The sequence below is a fragment of the Schistocerca piceifrons genome, chromosome 1 (genome assembly GCF_021461385.2).
Source record: "Schistocerca piceifrons isolate TAMUIC-IGC-003096 chromosome 1, iqSchPice1.1, whole genome shotgun sequence".
NCBI classification, from domain to species: domain Eukaryota; kingdom Metazoa; phylum Arthropoda; class Insecta; order Orthoptera; family Acrididae; genus Schistocerca; species Schistocerca piceifrons.
In genome coordinates, this window is record NC_060138.1 from 800,929,154 (window position 1) to 800,949,681 (window position 20,528).

Sequence of the window (20,528 nt, forward strand, 5' to 3'; positions counted from 1 at the left end):
TGTAGCTATACAGTAGTTGATTTCTTTTCGTATGTATGTGCAATATGTTACATTTATTTACATTCAGGATCAACTGCCAGATCCTGCACCATTCATCAATTCTCTGCAGGTTGTTCTGCAAATTCTTACTATCTTCTGGTGTTGCTACTTTGCTGTAGACAACTGCGTCATCTGTGAATTGCCTTAAAGAGCGTCTGTCGCTTTCTACTAGGTCATTTATATATATTTTAAACAGCAATGGCCCTATCTCACTTGCCTGATGTACGCCAGATATTATCTTTACATCTGTTGATTTTGTTTTGTTAAGAGCGACATGTTGAGTTCTGTCTGCAAGGAAGCCTTGAATCTGATCACAAGTCTGCTCCGATACTCTGTATGCTTGTATTCTTTTCAGAAATGCGGGACAGTGTCAAATGATTTACTGAAATCGAGGAACACAGCATCAACCTGAGCACTGTTGTCCACTGCGTTGTGGATTTCATGGAGGAACAGAGCTAGTTGAGTTTTGCAGGATCTCTGTGAAATCAGCTAAATCGATGTTGATTTTTATAGAGGAGATGTTCATTTTCCAGAAAGTAATAATTCTTGAGCATTACACATGTTCCATAATTCTACAACAGATTGATGTCAACAATATAGGTCTTTAATTGTGTGGATTTGTCTTACGGCCTTTCTTAAAAATGGGAATGATCTACAGTTTCTTCCAGTCATTAGGTACCTTTCGTTGCTCAAGTAATCTACGGTAAATTACTGCTAGAAGTGTAGCAAGTTCTGTCGCATAATCTTTATAGAATCTTATAGGTATCTCATCTGGTCCTGACACCTTTCCACTACTAAGTGATTGTAGCTGCTTTTCAATTCCATGATCAGTTATCTCAATATCTGCCATTTTGACATTCGTACAATTGAAAGGAAGGACAGTGTTATGATCTTCCACAGTGAAACAGTTTCAGAAGACTGAATTCAGTATTTCAGCCTTCTCTCTGTTATCTTCTGTTTCGATGCTGGTGTGTTGCTGAGAGAATGAATAGATGATTTTGACCCTGTTACTGATTATTACATATGACCAAAATCTGTTAGAGTTTTTACTCAGGTTGGTTGAGAATGTCTTACTTTCAAAATCATTGAGCACTTCTCTCATTGGTCTCCTTATGCTCATTTTTGCTTCATTCAGCTTTTGTTTGTCAGCTGGGTTTTTAATTCTCTTGAATGAGAGATGAAGTGCTCTTTTTTGTGTAGTGCTTTTCTAACACAGCTCTCTCTCTCTCTCCAAATCTATACCTGGCAAGTTGAAGCCACCCCCTATTACAACAGCATGATCAAGAAGATTACTAATGATATTCTACAAGTTCTGTCTAAAGTGCTTTACAACTACAGATCTAGACCCAGGTGGTCTATAAAAGCATTTGATCACCATTTTTGACCATTCTTTGATAATTTCACCTAGATTAATTCACATTCAGAATCTGTGATAACCTTTCTAGATTTTATTGAATTTTTTAGTGCAATAAACACGTCACCACCACTGGCCACTAACCTATCCTTGCAATGAAAGTTCCAGTCTGAACTTAGGTCTGGTCTGTCTTCTGGAGACATGTCTAAATGCTGGTACTCTTCTGGAGACATGTCTAAATGCTGGTACCCACTCCTTAAGTCCAATGCTGAGAAGTTCTGGCTTTGCTCTAGGTTATCTATCATTTCTGTGATGTTTGGAATTGGATAGGCATTCTTCATAGCCTTACTTTTCAAATGAGGATAATTATGACAAAAGCGATACTTCTTTGAGCAATCCATAGCACGATCACAATCCCCCTCCCCGTGAGAACTACTACTCTCTATAAATTCCTCCAAAACTGATTGCGGTGATCATGGTATTCTGCATGGCCTTCAATACACCGGTGCTTCGTTCCATGTTGGAATTTTGTGTTGCACTACTGGCATAGCAAGCAGTGGCCCTAGGGGGGGGACACAGATCATGAAAATCTAGCAACAGCAACATCTGCATCTCCACCATTCCCTTTAAGTGATCGCATTTCTCACAAAGTGCAGTCACGGCAGTGTCCTGTAGCCTCTTATAGCCTATACCCCATGCGTGGTAATCTTCCTCATCAGGAGTATCTGGTGCAGCCAATCATGTTCCCTTCAACAACTTAACCTCCTCAGCACCAAAATTATCCACATTGATGGGCACAACCTTGCCAACATTCCTCTCTTGTATGCATACAATAATGTTTCACCAAGCAACACACTGTATCCATTATTCCATTATCTCCCAGTGGTGGTACTACACAAAACGTATCAACTGGTAAGTCAGGCTCCACTTCCACCTACAACCATTTTCTGGTGCCTCCCAATGCATGATCATGAAGATCAAGCCTTAATGGCCGGCCGCAGTGGCCGAGCGGTTCTAGGCGCTTCGGTCTGGAACCGCGTGACTGCTACGGTTGCAGGTTCGAATCCTGCCTTGGGCATGGATGTGTGTGACGTCCTTAGGTTAGTTAGGTTTAAGTAGTTCTAAGTTCTAGGGGACTGATGACTTCAGATGTTAAGTCCCATAGTGCTCAGAGCCATTTGAACCATTTTTGAAGCCTTAATGTCATTTCTCACAGTTTAACTGTTTTGTTGCACATAATAGACATTATTTGTGGTATATCAATATTGACAACAGTTTCCCCTAGCTAGAATGCCTTCTCACTAAGTTCCACTCTGTGTCACTGAAGTTCAGTTATGGCACGAAGCTGATGCAGAAAGTCTAACCTTAGGATCATGCGGTAGCCCTCATATGAGACACCACTTCCACACACTGCTTAAACTTGGTTGCCTCAAATGGAAAATTGATCACCACTGATCCCAGTGGCTATATGTGACTACCTCCTACTGCACACAAATTGTAACATGGTGGGTTTCAGTGCACCCTACCTCCTATCACTCTTGAGGCCACTGACACATGCTTCTCTGTGTCTAACAAAACTTTGTATTCCCTACCATATATCAAGCGTACTATAGCACATTCCATCTCTGAATTTGTTTTTACTGCATACATCTTTAATGGTAAGTGCTTCTGGTGACTCTGGGATTCCTTGAGTTTGATGGGCAGTTCATACCACACAGACCACCTCGCTGATTACCCCTGTATCACTGCCTTTGCTCCATACCACCCCTACTGTTATTTCCACTAAACCACCTCAAGTCTATGCCATCTCTATTACCCTCTGTGGTTGGTAGCATTGTTTTTGCATAAGACCTGCACGATTGCAGTTAAAATGTTATGTTCGATGCAAACACGCTTCTCTGATCCATTATACCTATAGCCACATGTTTCCTCTTTCTCCAATGCTAACCTAACCACTGCATGGAGATCTTAAACACCCCAGTGTGCAGCCTCCTAGACATATCTGGATTCAAACTTCACAGAAAAGCATGCACATTTAATTTGCTAATCCTGCCTGTGAAATCTTCATCTGCTTCATTTTGCCTCTTGGAAACCGCTCTCAACTGCTCATGGAAAAACCGCACACTGTTCTGCTTCCTATAACTTTGCTCTAGCCCTTACTTGAATTGGTCAAAAGTCTGCACATTATAGAGTGCCACTGCACACCATGCAAACGACTTTGCCTCCCCTGTTCAATGTGAACTTGCTATGAATAACATTTTTTCGTTAGACTGGCCCCCTTTGTTAGTTGGTGACCAGAGATCCTCCACAATGCCAACACATTCTCAGACATCCTACCACAGAAGGGAGAGACAAGGTTAGCAACTGCCATATCCACTCCTAGAGCCTGTGACCTTAACACCCCTATTTCCTGATTTGCTCTGCTAATTTATTGTCTGCAGCCACTTTAACTGCCCATAATTGAGCTACTTGATTCACCAATGACTTTATAGCCTACTCACTGGAGACACCCTGTGTCTTCCATTTAGACACTGCTGCCTTCTTATTCATCTTTATAACTCAATAATAATACCTAAAAACAACACAAAACAAAAATCTACTAATAACAGAGATAGAACAGGGAGTCGCAGACTGCTCTACCAACCTATTTCTGGCCAATCATGAGCCACCAGGCCTGTTTACATTGCCTGGCTATGTGTCCAGTATGCATAAAGCAAACAACTGCTACAGACCCAGCACAAGGGGCAGAATGTCCAAGCAAATTGCAATACATACAATGTGCAGGTACTAAACAGTTGTCTCTAGAATTTCCCTTAAACTGTGATATGTCTGCTGATTCCCATGATATCATAAGGGTAACCCACGTGTAATCATGCCCTCTAAACGTAGACCCCCATGACTATTACCACTCAAGAATAAAATATCCTGACATCTCAAATGATGACACTGTAGGCTGGTGCTTGGATGTCATGCTGCAGTGATAGCACACCCTTCACTGCTGATTGTGGTGCTGTTGGGACCCCTGACGCTTCTTTAAAGGGGTTGGGGTGATTGATGGGCTGGTGGACCCAGTGACAGTTAAGAATGGTTTCTACTGACTTCAGTACATGATTTAGTGAGGCAACACTCCTCTCTCTGAGGATGTATGGGTGGAGGCTTCTGCCCTGGCTGCTGAGCCAGTGCCCTGAGTTGCTGACAGAAGTCCCATGCGAGGCTGGCCGCCTTTAGAGGCTACGGCTGTTGACGTCAGCTGCACACAACTTCCTGCATTGTTGTTGATCCCCACGTCCCCTCCCTCCTCACACCACTGCAGAAGCACAAGGATACAGCTGTGCATGGAGCATGACTCACTGCCCTCTGGCAGGAGTCAGACAGCGTAGTCCCACGATGAACTCAGCGTTGGCGGCCACAGGCAAAGATGGGAGGTTGGTGGGGCTGTTGCACCAAGTCAGGTGAAGGGCTTAGTTCTGGCAGCAGGTGCAGCCCAGTTTCAAACCCGTGGCTGCTGCTGGTGGTATCCCTTTTGTCCGGCTGCCCAATGTAACTCTGGTGTTGTGGGAGTGCTGCTGATTTTGCAGTGACAAGAAGTGATCCGTTGCCTTGAAATTCAGACTTATTTATACACCTCTGGTGCACATTTGTGTTACTAAAACCCAGCATTTAATCATATTGGCCATTACAAGAGACTTGCCCTGGTGTGGTGACATTTCACCACTGGCTACAAGGTTACCCTGTGTGGCACAGTTTACTGCTGTATTTGGCTATTCTGGCTTCAGAATCCTTCTGTATGACTGTTATTGTGACCTACATGTTGCCATACTGGTGGCTATTGACTTACAATTGTTGACATGTTGCTCCAAGGTGGCTTCCACACTACTTCTCATTACTTTTGCTAAAGGCTTATAACATTTGTTCAGAGACTGGACAGTGTCAGTACACCACTTTTAAGGAGAAGGGAGAATGGAATACATGCATGAGTGGCTATTACAGCTCACAGAAGAATAGGCAATCTGGTCACAACAGGATGCTTAAGAGATTGATACAGTTGTGTACTGTTGACTGTATACCATGTTTCTGGAAAGATAAATCATTCGTTAAATACAACATGCATTAAATGGCTCTTAGGCATTTGACATAATTTTTAGAGTGTGTTTGTCACTCTGGAGACGTTTAATTTTGTTTAAATTGTAATGATGGAAATGTGATACCTGTTCTTATGTTTTCTCCACTATATTAACAACTCCTCTCCTAATTGTCAAAATAAAATGCATCACTGTACAATCTCAAATGAGACCCACAGGGAACCTGTGGATATGTGCTGTTGAGTGTTGATCATGATAAAATATGATGTTGAAAAACTCAAGGGTACCCGGCACTTCTAATTACATGTGGCCCTAGTTCTTTTTCAATTTTTTTTGTTGAGTGTAAAGTTCATTTTGGCTCAGTCTTATTAATATCTCTGTTACTGCCAGCAAATCACCACCTAAGTTTATTAGGATCTTCATTCTGTTAATTCACAGCTTCATATATGGTTCATTTGTATTCATTTATGTAGTAGACATTTGTAAATAAGAGTGAGACTCCAGATCCAAAAATCTGTGGTTCACTACACAGTCAATACTATGATTTTTTGTCACTTATTGCTTCTTTCACCTTTGGAAATAATTTATTAAAGTAAAAAAGCCAAAGTACACTAGTGTTCAAAATCCACATTCAGCTGTAGGTCCCCCTAAAACTCCTTGAATAAGTTAGATCAAATGCCAGAGGAAGACGGGGTCATACCATGCCCAATAGGACTGAGGTGTAAAAACCAATCATCTGGTAGAGGACAGCTGTACTTTTGTGTAGTAGATTAGTGCAGACAACTGAAGCTGAAGGTTGCAAAAGCACTTTTGATAATAGGAATCATTGCTGACTGTCTCCTTGTTGCTTTTCTCATTGATGATAATTGGTGCAGTCTTTTGCTTTACAGAACACTTCCTAAGAAGTATTTCTCTTTTCTTGATGTCAAAGGAATTATTCTATTGTTTTGTCAGACTAACTGATTTATCTGTTCATTATATGACAGACCGTCTTCTCTGTGACTTGAGTGAGGGTTCTGTTGTTATATCAAGGGTATGCCGTATCTCCATTTGCATAGGTGGGAGGAACATTGCTAGAGTCAATGCGTTGATGTCCAGGGTCTACACAGGCAATCACAGGCAGTAGCACAAAAATCTGAAATTTTGGCCATTTGAGATTATGAAGTGGAGTACTGAGAAATTGTGTTTTACTTCATGCCTTGCACATGTACGATGGTACAGTGAACTTGTGTAGTGGTTTGATATGATTTATGTAAAGTGTAATAACAATAGGTATTCTTTATGCCATTTTCTATTATGTACACAATCTCATTTTCGGTTAATGTACATGCATACTTTCCATTAAATATGCAACATATGGACATAATGGTAACTACATATACATGTCAGATCTTTTAAGGTTTTGATATGTGCTGAAGTACAGTGTGAATAATACATCATTTTATTATATAACTACCATATGCATAGTTTGATGTAAGTGCAGCTGCCTACATACACTCTGTTTTTGTTGTTTCACAGTAATTCACATGTCATAAAAAAAATAAAGAAGAAAAAAAAACAACCTGGTTAACAGCCATACCACTCTGAATTAATACCTCACTAGAGAAGTTACTGTTTCAATTGTGTACCTTTGCTCACAACATCTCTTATGACACAGAGATTAGAATTATTGCAGGAATGCCACCATTTGATGCGTGAAGCAAGGGAAGATTGTCTTAACTGGGAAATCATAGTATGCATTAATGCAGACTTAACAGCAGTGTAGATGTACATCAAAAACTAAATACTGATTGCTAAAAAGACATCCTTCAGGAATGTTGTGATGGAGGTATTGTCATGTGAGGGATGTTACCATGCACTGCATTATGAGCTGTGACATGTCTGCTACTGTTGTTCACAGGTGTACGTTACAAGAACCCAGTGGTCAGTGGTCAGTGGTCAGTGGTCAGTCACAACCAACAGATACCTTCTTGGTTCCATACTGTCTCAACATGGTTTGAGGAATACTCTACATATACGAAGGTGCTTGTGTGGTCCTCCATGTAACTTGACATAAATTGTGTTGAGCACACCTACGATACCAATGAGTAAGACTGCACATCTTAGACCCAACTCTGATGAATTTTGTGATTTGTAGCAGCTTTTGAGCAGTTATATATCAGCAAGCCCATCATTAAAACAAAAGAGTGTGCTGCTAGAAAAGTGTCTGTAAGTCAGGCAAGTTAGTATATGTTCTATTACGAATTATGCAAGAAATTGGTACATCTTTGATCTGTTACAAGGGTAAAAAGAGAATTGACGTAAACCAGCAGAACTGATGACATACTTACCAGGTACACTATGTATGGTCCAACAACGACAAGGGCACCTGCTGCTACATTGCCAACAGCAGTACCCGTCTGTCGCACACAAGTGGGAAATGCCTCCATGGCCTGCAGATAGCTCACATAGCTCTGTACTATGAGGCACAATCGTGCAAACATGGTCACACCTGAGCATATCCACGACAGTTCAGGCACTGCAACAGAGGACAAGGTGGACTATAGCTAATGCAGTACCAAACATGGAGTTCCTTACTTTATAACATGATTGACCCTGTGTTCCTATTGAGATGCATGATGTAAACAGGAGAAGAGTGGATTCTCTCCTCCTGGGTATCATGACTACAGATGAAGCAGATAGCTCTTTGGCTGGATACTGAATGTCTGCCCATCCCATGAGTTGATAGCCAGTTATTTGGCTAATGGATATTTGCCCTAACATTGCCACATAGCATGTTGTAACTTGTAGGTCTGAGCAAGCCTGCAGAGATCAAGCATAAATGATCAGGCAGATATGGGTAAATTTGGGCATCATCATTCATAATTGAAGCAAGTGAATAACGTATTGATCGATTGATTAGACTATTTGATTTGTTGCAAATTGCGATCACTTTCACTTGTTATTTGATGTTACTACCAAAACTAATTTGTTAATAGCAAGATAAATTACAAAAATGGTATTTGTGAATATATTGATATAAACAGTGACAATAGTAAGTTTGCTGTTTATATGTTATGCCAATTTTAAATTTACTGTGAGAGAGAAGGAAAGTAGGTAAGTACCAAAGGCTTAGCTTGTCTTTTATTCTTTTGTTTTGATTTGTTTTATTACACTGATCAACAAGTTGCTAGTTCATGGACATGATAATTAATATCATGATAAGTCATCCATTTATCGAATTCTCAGTTTAATTAAACTTGTTTGGTGTGTGCACATGTTTTGTGAAATGTAGTTATAAAAACCATTTGTACTAATAGAAAATACCCAACCTTACTTAAACCCAGTGAACTATTTTAGTAGGTCCTTCAGCTATGAAAAATCATTTGAAAATGAAACACACAGAAAAATTGCAAATAATTAATAAAGATACAACCTTAGCCTTGCCTACATCATCTTTAGACATCTCTGGTACAAGTTTATCTTCACCATCAACAGAAAAGGAATTGATTATGTTGGAATTGTTTAACTATTGTAGAAAGGATTGAATTTACAAGACTCCTAGATCAAGCCTTACCCCCCAATAACATTTCCCAAAAAATTGTTCGTGATATATACAACAGAATTTAGGAAAAAATCAAAACAAACATTTTAGTTGCTGTCATGTTTTCTGTGACTTCTGATATCTGGACCTGTTTGCATAACAACACCAGGTTCTCAAGTTTCAGAGCCCATTTGTTGCCTCCTGAATTTCAGCTGAGACACTGAGTCCTTACCATGAAGCCTTATCTAGGTGCTCACAGTGTAGAAAATATAGCACGGGAATGTAATACTACCACAGATTGCTGGGATATTGACTGAAGCAACATTCATGTCCTCCTCAGGGGACACTGCCTTAATGTAGCACTGTCCGTGCAGGCAAGGAGGTTTACATGCTCTGGATCTGGAGGGCTATGCCAGTGCTAGTGTAGCTACCAGCAGGGTCACCCTTGCCAGACAGGCTGAAGGGGAGGAGCCAGACCAAGTGTGTCCCACAACGACCTATCAAAACCTGTCTCCTATCCTTTTCCTATCCCTAGCCCATCGTTTTTCTTTTCCTTTCCATTTCCTCCCCACTTATTCGATGCTGGTGGTTAAACCACATATAGGGGTGCGGAGGAAATGCCAAGCCCATATGTTGAACATCTGGTAAATCGTCAGTACCTGGGCGATAAGGTGGCAGCCCCACCAAGGCAATCAGAAGTGGTGGGCCAATCACCAGCCCTTCTTAAATAACCTGATTACTGAAACTGAGATGAGAATGCAAAACCAGATGGGTAAACTGGTGACAACCTTTAACATGAAAAGGAAAATCAGCTTTTGGAATATAAAAACCTTGAGGGCGAGATCAGGGAAATGGATAACTAGAAGCTTGGTATCCGGGGCTTGAGTTAAGTAAGGTGGTCAGAGTTTGATGAAATGCAGACATCGGATGGTACTGCATTTTTATACTCAGGATGTGAAGAGGAAGAGGAACGCTGGGATGGAGATGGGCTATTGTTGACCAAGGCAGCAAAGAAGAGCCTTCTAGAATGGAGACCTGTGTCCAGTAGGATCACGACTGCCAGATTTAAGATGAAGGTTCGAAACGTGATGCTCATCCAGTGCTATGCCCCACAGACACACAGAGATTGAGAAGGAGGAGTAGTTCTAGTACCTAATATGAAAGACTGTAAGGAAATGAGCAAGAAAGAGATCCTCATTGATATGGGAGACATAAATGTCAAGGTGGTAGATAACAATGATTCTTGGAACAGATAATGGGGGTACATGGTTTGGGTGAAATGAATGATAATGGGGGAAAGATTTAGTGACTTCTGCACAAGCCATGACCTTGTAATAAGAGGGAACTTGTTTCCTCATCGGAGATGTCGTAAGATAACATTGGTATTCCCAGATCATGTTACAGAAAAGCAAATTGACCACATCACAGTGTCCAGGTAGTTCAGGAGGAACCTGGAAGATGTGCAGAACAGAAGAGGAGCAGACGCAAGTAGCGACCACTATCATGTTACTGCCAGTTTCCAAATGAAGATTGTGGCTTCCAGAAAGAAATTTGAGCCAAGGAATAGAAGATTTGATGTAGGTAAACTTAAAGATCCACAGATAGCTGAGGGGTTCCAGCTGGAATTTGAGAATAGATTCCAGGTGCTGGAACTGGAAATGACTAAGGATAAAGACATTGAGGAAATGTGAACAGAAGTTCAGAATACTTTTGTGCAAGCGAGTGAGAGACAACATGGCTTTAAAAATCACCTGTGGAGAGATTGGATGTCCAAACATACCTGGAGGAAGATCACCCATAGAAAGGAGGACAAGGGAAGAGTAAACAAGCACAGGACCATGCAACAAAAAGCACAGGCACAAGCTGATTATAGAGCAGCAGTTAAGGAAGTGAAAAGGAGTGTGAGAAGGGACCACAGAAGATGGATAGACCAACTGGCTGATAGAGCAGAACAGGCAGTGCAGAGGGGAGATGTGAGAGAACTATATGATATCACTAAGATGCTCTCAAAGAAAAGCTTCTGGACGAACCGGCCAGTGAGGAATAAGAAAGGGGAGATACTAACTACACATGAAGAACAATCAGATGGGTGGAAGGAACACTTTAACAAAGTTCTAAATAGAGACCTCGGCTGTGAGGTAGAAGCACAAGAACAAACGGAATACAATGATCCTAGTCCCAGGATTGGTGGAAATGCACCCATGAAAGCAGAAATTTGGATAGTGCTGAAGCAGATCAAGAATAGGAAGGCACCAGGACCAGATAATATAACATCTGGGTTGCTGAAAACAGAAATGGACACCACTGTCGAGTTATTGTACATCCTCTTAGAGAAGATATGGAGAGAGTAGAAACTGCCAACAGATTGGAAACGAGATATTATCATGAAAATACCCAAAAAAGGAGATGTTACTAACTGCAACAACTGGTGGGGTATTATTCTATTGTCAGTACCGAGTAAGGTACCTTCGAGGATAATTTTAAACCACATTGAGGATTTTGTGGAAGCACCACTGAGGAGAGAGCAGCTGGGTTTTAGAAAACATCGAAGCTGCGTGGACCTTTCAATACTCTCAGAATTATTCTGGAACAAAGTGCAGAGTGGCAACACATCCTCTACCTTATCTTCATTGACTTTGAAAAGGCTTTCAACTCTGTCAATCGAAGAGTCATGTGGGATACACTTGCAAAATATGGCATTCCAACAAAGATTACTAACAACATCAAGGAAATGTATGAAGACTCTAAATGCCAAGGACTACATAATGGAGAACTAACAGAGCCTTTCCAAGTTAATTTGGGAGTACGACAAGGGTGTATTCTTTCACCAACACTATTTCTTTTGGTGTTGGACCATGTGATGAAGGGAGTGGTAGGGGATGGAAGAGAGGGGTGCAATGGGGAATGCGAGATAGACTTGAAGATCTAGATTTTGCAGACGACATGTGCTTAATGGCACAATGATATCAAGACATTGAAGAGAAACTGGCAAGGTTACAGCGAGAGACAGAAGTTGCAGGCCTCAAGATAAATGTTCGCAAAATGAAAGAAATGTGGATAAATTCAACTATAATGAATAGGCTGGCCATTAATGGAGAGGACATAGAACAGGTCCAATTTTTCCTTTATCTCGGAAGTATAGTCATGACTACAGGAGGCGCTGAGGAGGATGTCTGTAGTCGCATCCGCAAAGCAAATGGTGCATTTTTACAACTGTACCCTGTTTGGAGAAATAGGAACATCTCAAAGAAGACCAAACTCCGACTTTTCAATAGTAATGTGAAGACTGTTGTGTTGTATGGTTGCGAAACTTGGAAGGTGACTAACCACATCAAAAACCAACTCCAAGGTTTTATCAACTGCTGTCTCCAACATATTTTAAATGTGAGATGGCCAGATATAATGTCAAATGAAGATCTTAGGAGGGAACCAAATCAGCAACCAATCAATATACAAATCAAGGAAAGAAAATGGATCTAGATTGGGCATACATTGAGTAAACCAGATGGAGCTGTTGAAAGGGTGGCGTCAGACTGGAACCCTCAAGGATTTAGAAAACATGCTCGTCCCAAACAGACCTGGAAAAGGACGATCGAGAGAGAAGCTGCAGAGGAAGGGAAAACCAGGAGTGAAGTGAAGAGACATATCAGGTGGAGGAATTTCTTTATGGCCCTATGTTCCAGATGGAATGACAGGAGCTAAGTCAAGTCAAGCAAGTCCACATACGTGTACTCATTCACAACGGTGGCACTAACATGGTGGAAGATTTTCAAGTGGCTGAATATAATTTTGCTAGCTGTTTTATCCATTCGCTACAGAAGGCTGTAACTGAGTCCAGCCTGAAGTGCCAGAAATGATTGCTACTGGAAGGGTTCTGGCAACACACTTGAATAATTCGAGCTTAACTCAAGAAAAACTGTTGGTGACTCAAAAGGAGCTAAAGTTGCTGGAGCATCAGCTGGTTTAAGATACCAGCTTTGTTGTTGTATGTGTCTGATCATAATACACTTACTTATTTGATATCACATCAGTCATTTTTGATGGAGAAGTGTGTTAAATTTCCAAAGCCCTTTGAAGAAAGTACAAAAATAAGTTCTGATCTCTCTTGCATATCTGAAGTAATACCACACATTGTGACACTGAATAAGTTTTTAGATAAGGACGAGAAGGCAGAAAGGACCCCTGGCCTACCAGACATCAGATCCTTGTTGAAAGCTGCATTAGAAAGTCATCTCAGCTTATTAAATGATCTAGATTACTTGATTGCAATCTTCTGAGACCTGGGTTTCAAGATAGACTATCTGGGGATTGTTGAAACTGAAAAAGTTTGACAGAAGATGCTATTGGAAATTTCCAGCAGCAGTTCATCTCCAATGTCTGTTAAGAGGAGAGGAGACTGAGTCGACAGTGACTCACGGAGCTCAAAGCACTTTTGTTATTGTGCTAAGATGTCAAATGAATATAGTAATAGCGTGTGCAATGATCAAGAAATGTGATTGCGAGGGAAATTTGCTATCACCTGAAGATGGTTTGATTTGTTCACAGTTGCAATCCTAGTACTGTACTTGGCATTTGGCAATGTTTGCTAGGCCTTTTCTTTCAGCACCTTGCAGCAGAATTTATCTTGAAGAATTATGAAGCTGGTCTTGTTTATGGAGGTGAGTGAAATTGCTTATTACCTCTTAAAGAAGAGAAATTGGTGTCTATTCACCATAATTTGCTTCTAGTTCAGTACAAGTACTACTTTATTTTTTTGTTAAAATGTATAGAAAACAATGTTTTGATTTGGAGGTTTTGTGTTCTTCTTTGTATTTAGAATATTTTACACATAAATTAAATAAGCTGATTTTATGAATTTTTCATAGTTTATTGAAAGTCCAGTACCTGTGAAATATTGACCTTCTAACAAGTACCTGGCCAGATAGTAAAATTAGGGCGGATAGTGGATAGTTGCTGGATATCTGTTTCATCTGTAATCAGGATGGCAATGCTATTTCCAAATCACACGAGTGTCTCCTCTAAAGGTCTTTTAGATGGCCGGCCGGGGTGGCCGAGCGGTTCTAGGTGCTACAGCCTGGAGTCGCGCGACTGCTACAGTCGCAGGTTCGAATCCTGCCTCGGGCATGGATGTGTGTGATGTCCTTAGCTTAGTTAGGTTTAAGTAGTTCTAAGTTCTAGGGGCCTGATGACCTCAGCAGTTCAGTCCCATAGTGCTCAGAGCCCTCTTTTAGATGAAAACAAGTTCTATTGTAAAGGAATGTAATCTGAGGATGGGAATCAGACCAGGGTAGGTCCACCATGGGACGTGACATACCTATGGGATTTTGAGAAACACATATTTTCTCTCTTGGAAGAAACGAGTACAGAAGAAGTGTATACTGCTAAAACTGTTCAGCTGCTTCAGAAACATAGATATTTAGGTACTATGATATATGGGTAGTAACTGGGAATGAGATGTAGTGTAGGTAATACTTTAGTTTATCAATACAAGGAGAAGTCACAATGATTTAATCATCAACTTGAAAACGTAAAGATAGCTACCTAATTTTTTGTTATTTGCTGGTATGTGTCTGCAGTCTTGATACACATTGAACTCTCCATGGCACAGTACCTCTGGTAGTACCCTCAAGGCTCACTTTATGCAGAACAAATTTAGATTGGCCACTCACCAACCAACACTGCAAACAAAATGGTGTGTCAAAGTACACCTGGTCAGAGTACTGTAAGATGGCACCATGCTTTCGGGACACCACAGTGATCTGTGTATTCTAATTGCCTGAATAATTCAGTCCAGAACACAAATTTATTTGTTTTCAATGATAGGTTTCAGCCCTTAGGCCATCTTTAGATCCAAAAACTCATCACAGCAACTGTTGCGTGTTGTTGACTCTCTGTAGTCAAAAGTATTAGGTACTGTGCAGAGACAGACACTGTTTTATGAAGATAGACAGTATATTGTAGCTTCGATGGTGATGGAAGGTATTGGGAATGTCGGCTGATAGAGTTCATGGAGAAAAATAAATATTATATTCCTCACTTTTTCTTTATTTTCCCCATTGACTGTCTTAATTGATTTCAAATTTACATGGAGTTTCATTTCTGAGTCAAATGGCTACCATCTTCAGGCACCGCAGAAGGATGCAGGAATGTATCTAAATCTGCAGTCTATGTCATCTTTAGACAGAGTGCATGACAAAACCATTTTACTTGTATTGACATAAACCTGCAGACTCCTAATTTACAGTATCCCGTCACCGGTGTAATCAGTGCTCTAGAAACAGGTTTTTCTAATCTTGTTACCACTCTTTAATGTCTGCAACTTTAATTCTTTTGTATAGTTATTCTGTACGTTCATTAAATCCTATTCTTTGCTTAATGCTGTTGTGCTGTTTGAGCTCTTGGTGTTCATATAGTGCTTCTTCTTCTTCTTCTTCTTTTTTCATTAATTTTATTGTATGGGGAACCAGAATTTCTTTTAGTCATACGTACTTCTACAATTTTGCTTTTCTTCTCTGGTTATTCCTTTGCCACCTTTTATGTTGTTAATTTGGGAAAAAGAATTTGGCAATGGGATGTACCTTAAGGACCTACATTTTTCCAGTGACATAGTATGTGTGCCTCTGGTGCTGGTAACATTAACCTAATGGATGAATTTACTAATGCAAGGTTGAAAGTAGGCTTGAAAGAAATGAGTTTGAAAGTGATTTGGAAGTCAATTATACACTAAAATGATGTATAAGAAGAAAATATTAAAATTAACAATGAAGTTATAGAAACAGTTGACAAATATTGATTTTAGAGCAGTTGAGGGTAACTGGATGACAAAAATTTCAAAATTGGCTCTTGATCAGATTTTCATAAATGTAGATAAGCAGCACTACTCAGCTGAAATCATTAACAAAATTACAGTGACCATGAAGTCCAGATGCTAACACTGAGTTTAAACAGCAAAATGCAATGTCCTGTAAAAACTGCAAGACAAAGGCAATTGAATGATGAAAATATAGGGCTTTTTAATCATCTTTTAAGCACTGAGAACTGGTTAGAGAGAGAAGACAAGTATGTTGAGAGTATGTTTAATTCCTTTCATAAAACATTTTTCCAATATCTGCTTACTGAATTTCCATTGAAGTCAAGGATAATTGGAAATAAATGTACAAATTCATGGGTGACAATAGGGATAAAAATCTCTGGCCCAAAGAAGCACTACCTGAAGAACCACATGAAAAACTAGGAAGTTGATGATAAGCTTAGAACATACTGTAAGTTTACTGTGCCGCCAACAAAAAAGTAATTAAACAAGCAAAAAATTCTGTAATCATAAAGTAATAAAATAATCTAACAATAAAATGAAAGACTTTTGGAAAGTTGTGAAAAATGAAACAAACATGCAACATGCTACAAAAAAATTCTAAATCTAAATGATGAGTTGACATCAGGACCAGAAAAAATAGTAAATGCTTTTAATGACTATTTTAGCAAAATAGTTGGAAACCTGATGATGATGAACTGCCATAGAGCCAGTACTCAACATCCAACAAATGTGGAAGCCATAAAAGCATCAATGATTCCACACAAAGCTTCTGACACTGAAGTGCTCACAGCTATAAAAAGCACTACAGAGTATATACTCCAGGGGCAGTAACAATATACCAGATTTAATTTTAAAGAAATATGGGGAATACATTGTAGAACCACTAACTCACATAATTGATGCGTCCTTTAGTAACTGATTTTTCCCTAACAACATTAGGTTGCTTAAGTTAACCCATTCCACAGAAAAGGACCTGAAAATGATGTAGCTAATTACAAACCTGTAGCACAACTCAGCACATTTTCAAAAATGTTTGAGAAATTGTTTTACACCTGACTAGAAAGTTTTGTTAACAGATTATCTTTAATACTGCAGCATCAGCATGAATTTAGAAAGGCAAAAACAACAGCCACAGCTGTATATGAGCACCTCAACACAATCTTAAATCATGAGATAGTAAAGAAATTACTATGTGCTTTTTTTAAATCTGTCTAAAGCTGTTCATGTTACTGGCCACACAATACATACTCTTCAGAAAGTTAGCTAATGAAGCTGTAAGAGGAACTGCAACTCAATGGTTAGAGTCACATCTATCAAACAGCGGACAAAGAAGTTGAAATCAAATTTGAAAAAAGAATACTAATTTTCATCAGTGTGCTGTGCACTCCTCTGAGGTAGTGACTGTTAGACATGGTGTACCACAAGGCTCAGTCCTGGTGTTGGTACTGTTTCTGTTATACAGTATATTGATGACATAAACACAAAGTTTGCTTTAGGGCACACAAAACTATTTGCTGATGACACAGGTACTCTGGTAACAGATACAGACAAAGGTGACCGCGACCAAAAGATTAAACCACTTATGTCATCACTGAGTGAATTGTTCAGTGAGAACAATCTCATTCTAAGTATATGAAAAAACAACTCACATTGGTTTTAGCCTTGTAGCATTGCAAGTTGTTCCGAGAGAACGTTTGCTTTAGGATAGCCTGCTGTATGTAACTTTGGGGGCTGTCATCTAGCAGCCTACCTGAGAGACACATGTGCATCTGTCACTGCCTGCCATGGGAAAGCTACTCATTGTCTCTTACTGAATGCGTGCATTCACCACCTATAAGAATCTAAATAAAGGATAGTAGTTTTTGTGTGATTGCTTTCAAAATTTGTATACTGCACTTTGTTATTAATAGAAAGGTGGTGTGAAAATCTCAGCTATCTAGTGGACATATTTTCAGAGATAGAAAAATTTACTTTAAAGTTAGAAAAACTGCACTTAAGAAAGGAAATTCACCTGGGAAAATTTATGACTTGTTTTTGGTTATCAGTTAAAATAATCAACTGAATTATCAGGGTATAGAATTATTTAACTAAAATTTAATTTAAAAATTTCAAATACCTTACAATCTTCGTAGTATGAAATATAGAGTAACTTCAGAAAGTACTATTAAAATCAATATTTATTTTATTATGTGTTATGTGAGCCTGTGAGTAAATGAGAGTGTGTATGTGGGACATTCGTCAAATTTCAATATTGCATTATATACCGTCTTAAGTAATGTGCAAGAGTTACACAAGCCTGTCGTGAGAAAATGATCCTAGGGGATTTACCCACTTTGCTGATGATGCATGTCTAGGTGTGATTGCTGTCGTAACAGAGCAGCCTGAAAGTCAGCTGGAGTAAAATCTGTATCTAAAGAACATTTCCAGAATTTTTGTCTTTTCATTTTCGTTTATTAAACATTATTATAATATTTGTATGTCAGATTGATGCAAATGTGTCTGTGTATAAGGATTGGTGCAGACCAGTTTTGGCGCAAGTATGATCACAAGCGAGTATTCTGATTGGCAGTCAGTATGGCCAGCCAATCAGAATTGAGAGGGTTCCCGCTCATTACCTGGTAGTTATACTGGGAGTGAGGCTGGAAGAAGGAGGTCGCTTGCTAGCATTGAACACGGATGATCACGTTACTAGTGCCAGTAGAAATAATGTGTAATATGAAGAATTACTTAGTGTTTGAGTTACTGGTGAGCTAAGTTGATAGCAGTTGTTGTTGAGGACTGCTTGGCGAAATATCAGAGGTTTTGACTAAATCTGTTGGACAGATATTTGCATGTGAAATGTTGGCCTTTAAAGAATCTGGGTGGCATGTTTCAGTATTCAACTACTGAGCATTTTTGGCAAGCAGCTTCTTTTTTAGGAATCCACAAGAAGGACCGAATGTAATAATCCATATTAGTTGTGAAATATATGACTGTGAAAACGTTGTTTAATTTGGGTCAGGTTTGGACAGATTTCTGGCTGCTGTGCATGTGAAATGTGTGTATGAATCATCAGCTGGAAGGAAACAACCAATAGTTCAAATGTGGACTGAATAGTACATTTTCTTTTGCTATCAAGGACAAAATAAACTTTATTATGTGGAAATTTTGGACATTATTTTCCAGAAGCCAATCCATTTTCTTATTGCCTGATAAAGGATGACAGTATTTCTACAGAACTTTCTTTCATAACTAGAGTTGCATGGTCTCAGTATTTGTAGATATTAGGTGATGTTTTTTACCAACATTGCTTTTACATCATCTTGTAAGTATCTACATTGCCGAGTGAAGGGACATTGATCAGATGCCGTTATGAGGTAGGTGAATTTTAATTTGCAGCCTGCAGAGTGACAACAACGAAAAGACATGAGAAATTAAGCCCCAACCTGCCGCAGCTTCTCACCTGGCATGCTCCTAAACAACCAAGAACTATCCAATGTGAACCATGTTGAGTTTCTATGTGTATGGCTTGAAGGAAATTTTAAACTGGGGCACTCATGTCAATTGTATCACAAATAAGCTATCAACTGTGTGTTATATTCTAAGGGTACTCAGCAAAGTAGCCACCAAATTAGTTCTTATATAAATATATCATTCTTACTTTCACTCCAGCAGTATGGCATCATACTTAGGGGTAATTCACTGTGCAGCAGAGATATCTTCAAACCACAAAAAAAGGCAATGCATATAATATGCAAACTGTGATGTAATGAACCATGAAGATAACATTTCAAGAGACTTGGGCTTACGACACAGCCATTGTTTACATTTATAGTGCTGTATCATTCATTAAGACCTACTAAACAAAAACAGTTCATTAATATTAAATGAACACATTGAAAACTAGGAAACATGAACAACTAGTTACCATAAAAGTGCCCTACATGTTGGGATATGGATGTTTAGTAATTTACCAGACAGAATGAAAAGAACAAAAATGCCAAAAGTTTTCACGTATAAATTAAGAAAAAATTCTTTCCGAACAAAAATTTTACACCGCAAATGACTTTTTTTTGTAAAAGTTTATAAATATTAACTAATTTGTTAGTAGAAAATCACTTACATTTTATAATTATGTATATGTATCATGCATGTATCCTTCAGGCATGTAACATACAGGTCTGTATTTATTCCTACTTTGCTCCCACAATGTTCCATTGCATTTCTTAGTACTGTAGAAAGAAATTACAACCCACTTTACAGGTTAAAGTACAATGTGATGTCCATTACGTTCTTGTAATATTACACAGTCTTTCATTTAAAAAATAAAATTGTAACAAATAAATCGTAAAAATTACTGGTAGAAATGTACACCTGACTTTTCCAGGTCTTATGTACAAATTGTACAATATTGTAAACGTGGACTTGTAATGTTAAAAGCATTCTTAAATTACTGGTTGTTCAATGAGTAATGGAGGATGCATATTGGGAACTACCAGGAGAGACAAGGAAACAAACAAGTGGGTCGGTGAAAAGACTTGAGTGAAATACGTAATTACAACTAACAAAGATTAAATGGAGGTGGTATGACATGTAGTCAGACAAATCATTGTTAAGTGGATGAACATAGTTCTTGGCTGTATTTCAAGAAATTACCAAAGACTATGTCAACCACTCAATAGAAGGTGGATGGGCATTAGAAAACTTGCAGGAGCAGTGTGATTTTGTATAGATGAA

At 39.2% G+C, this 20,528-nt stretch overlaps 1 protein-coding gene across 1 annotated transcript in view; it reads right to left on the reverse strand.

The window, feature by feature from the left end:
* LOC124775216 (solute carrier family 22 member 7-like) overlaps positions 1-20,528 on the reverse strand; it is a 145,130-nt gene that overhangs the window by 11,082 nt on the left and 113,520 nt on the right. Inside the window, exon 8 of the mRNA XM_047250058.1 lies at positions 7,806-7,993. Coding sequence (XP_047106014.1) covers positions 7,806-7,993 — 188 coding nt within the window. The remainder of the gene's footprint in view (positions 1-7,805; positions 7,994-20,528) is intronic.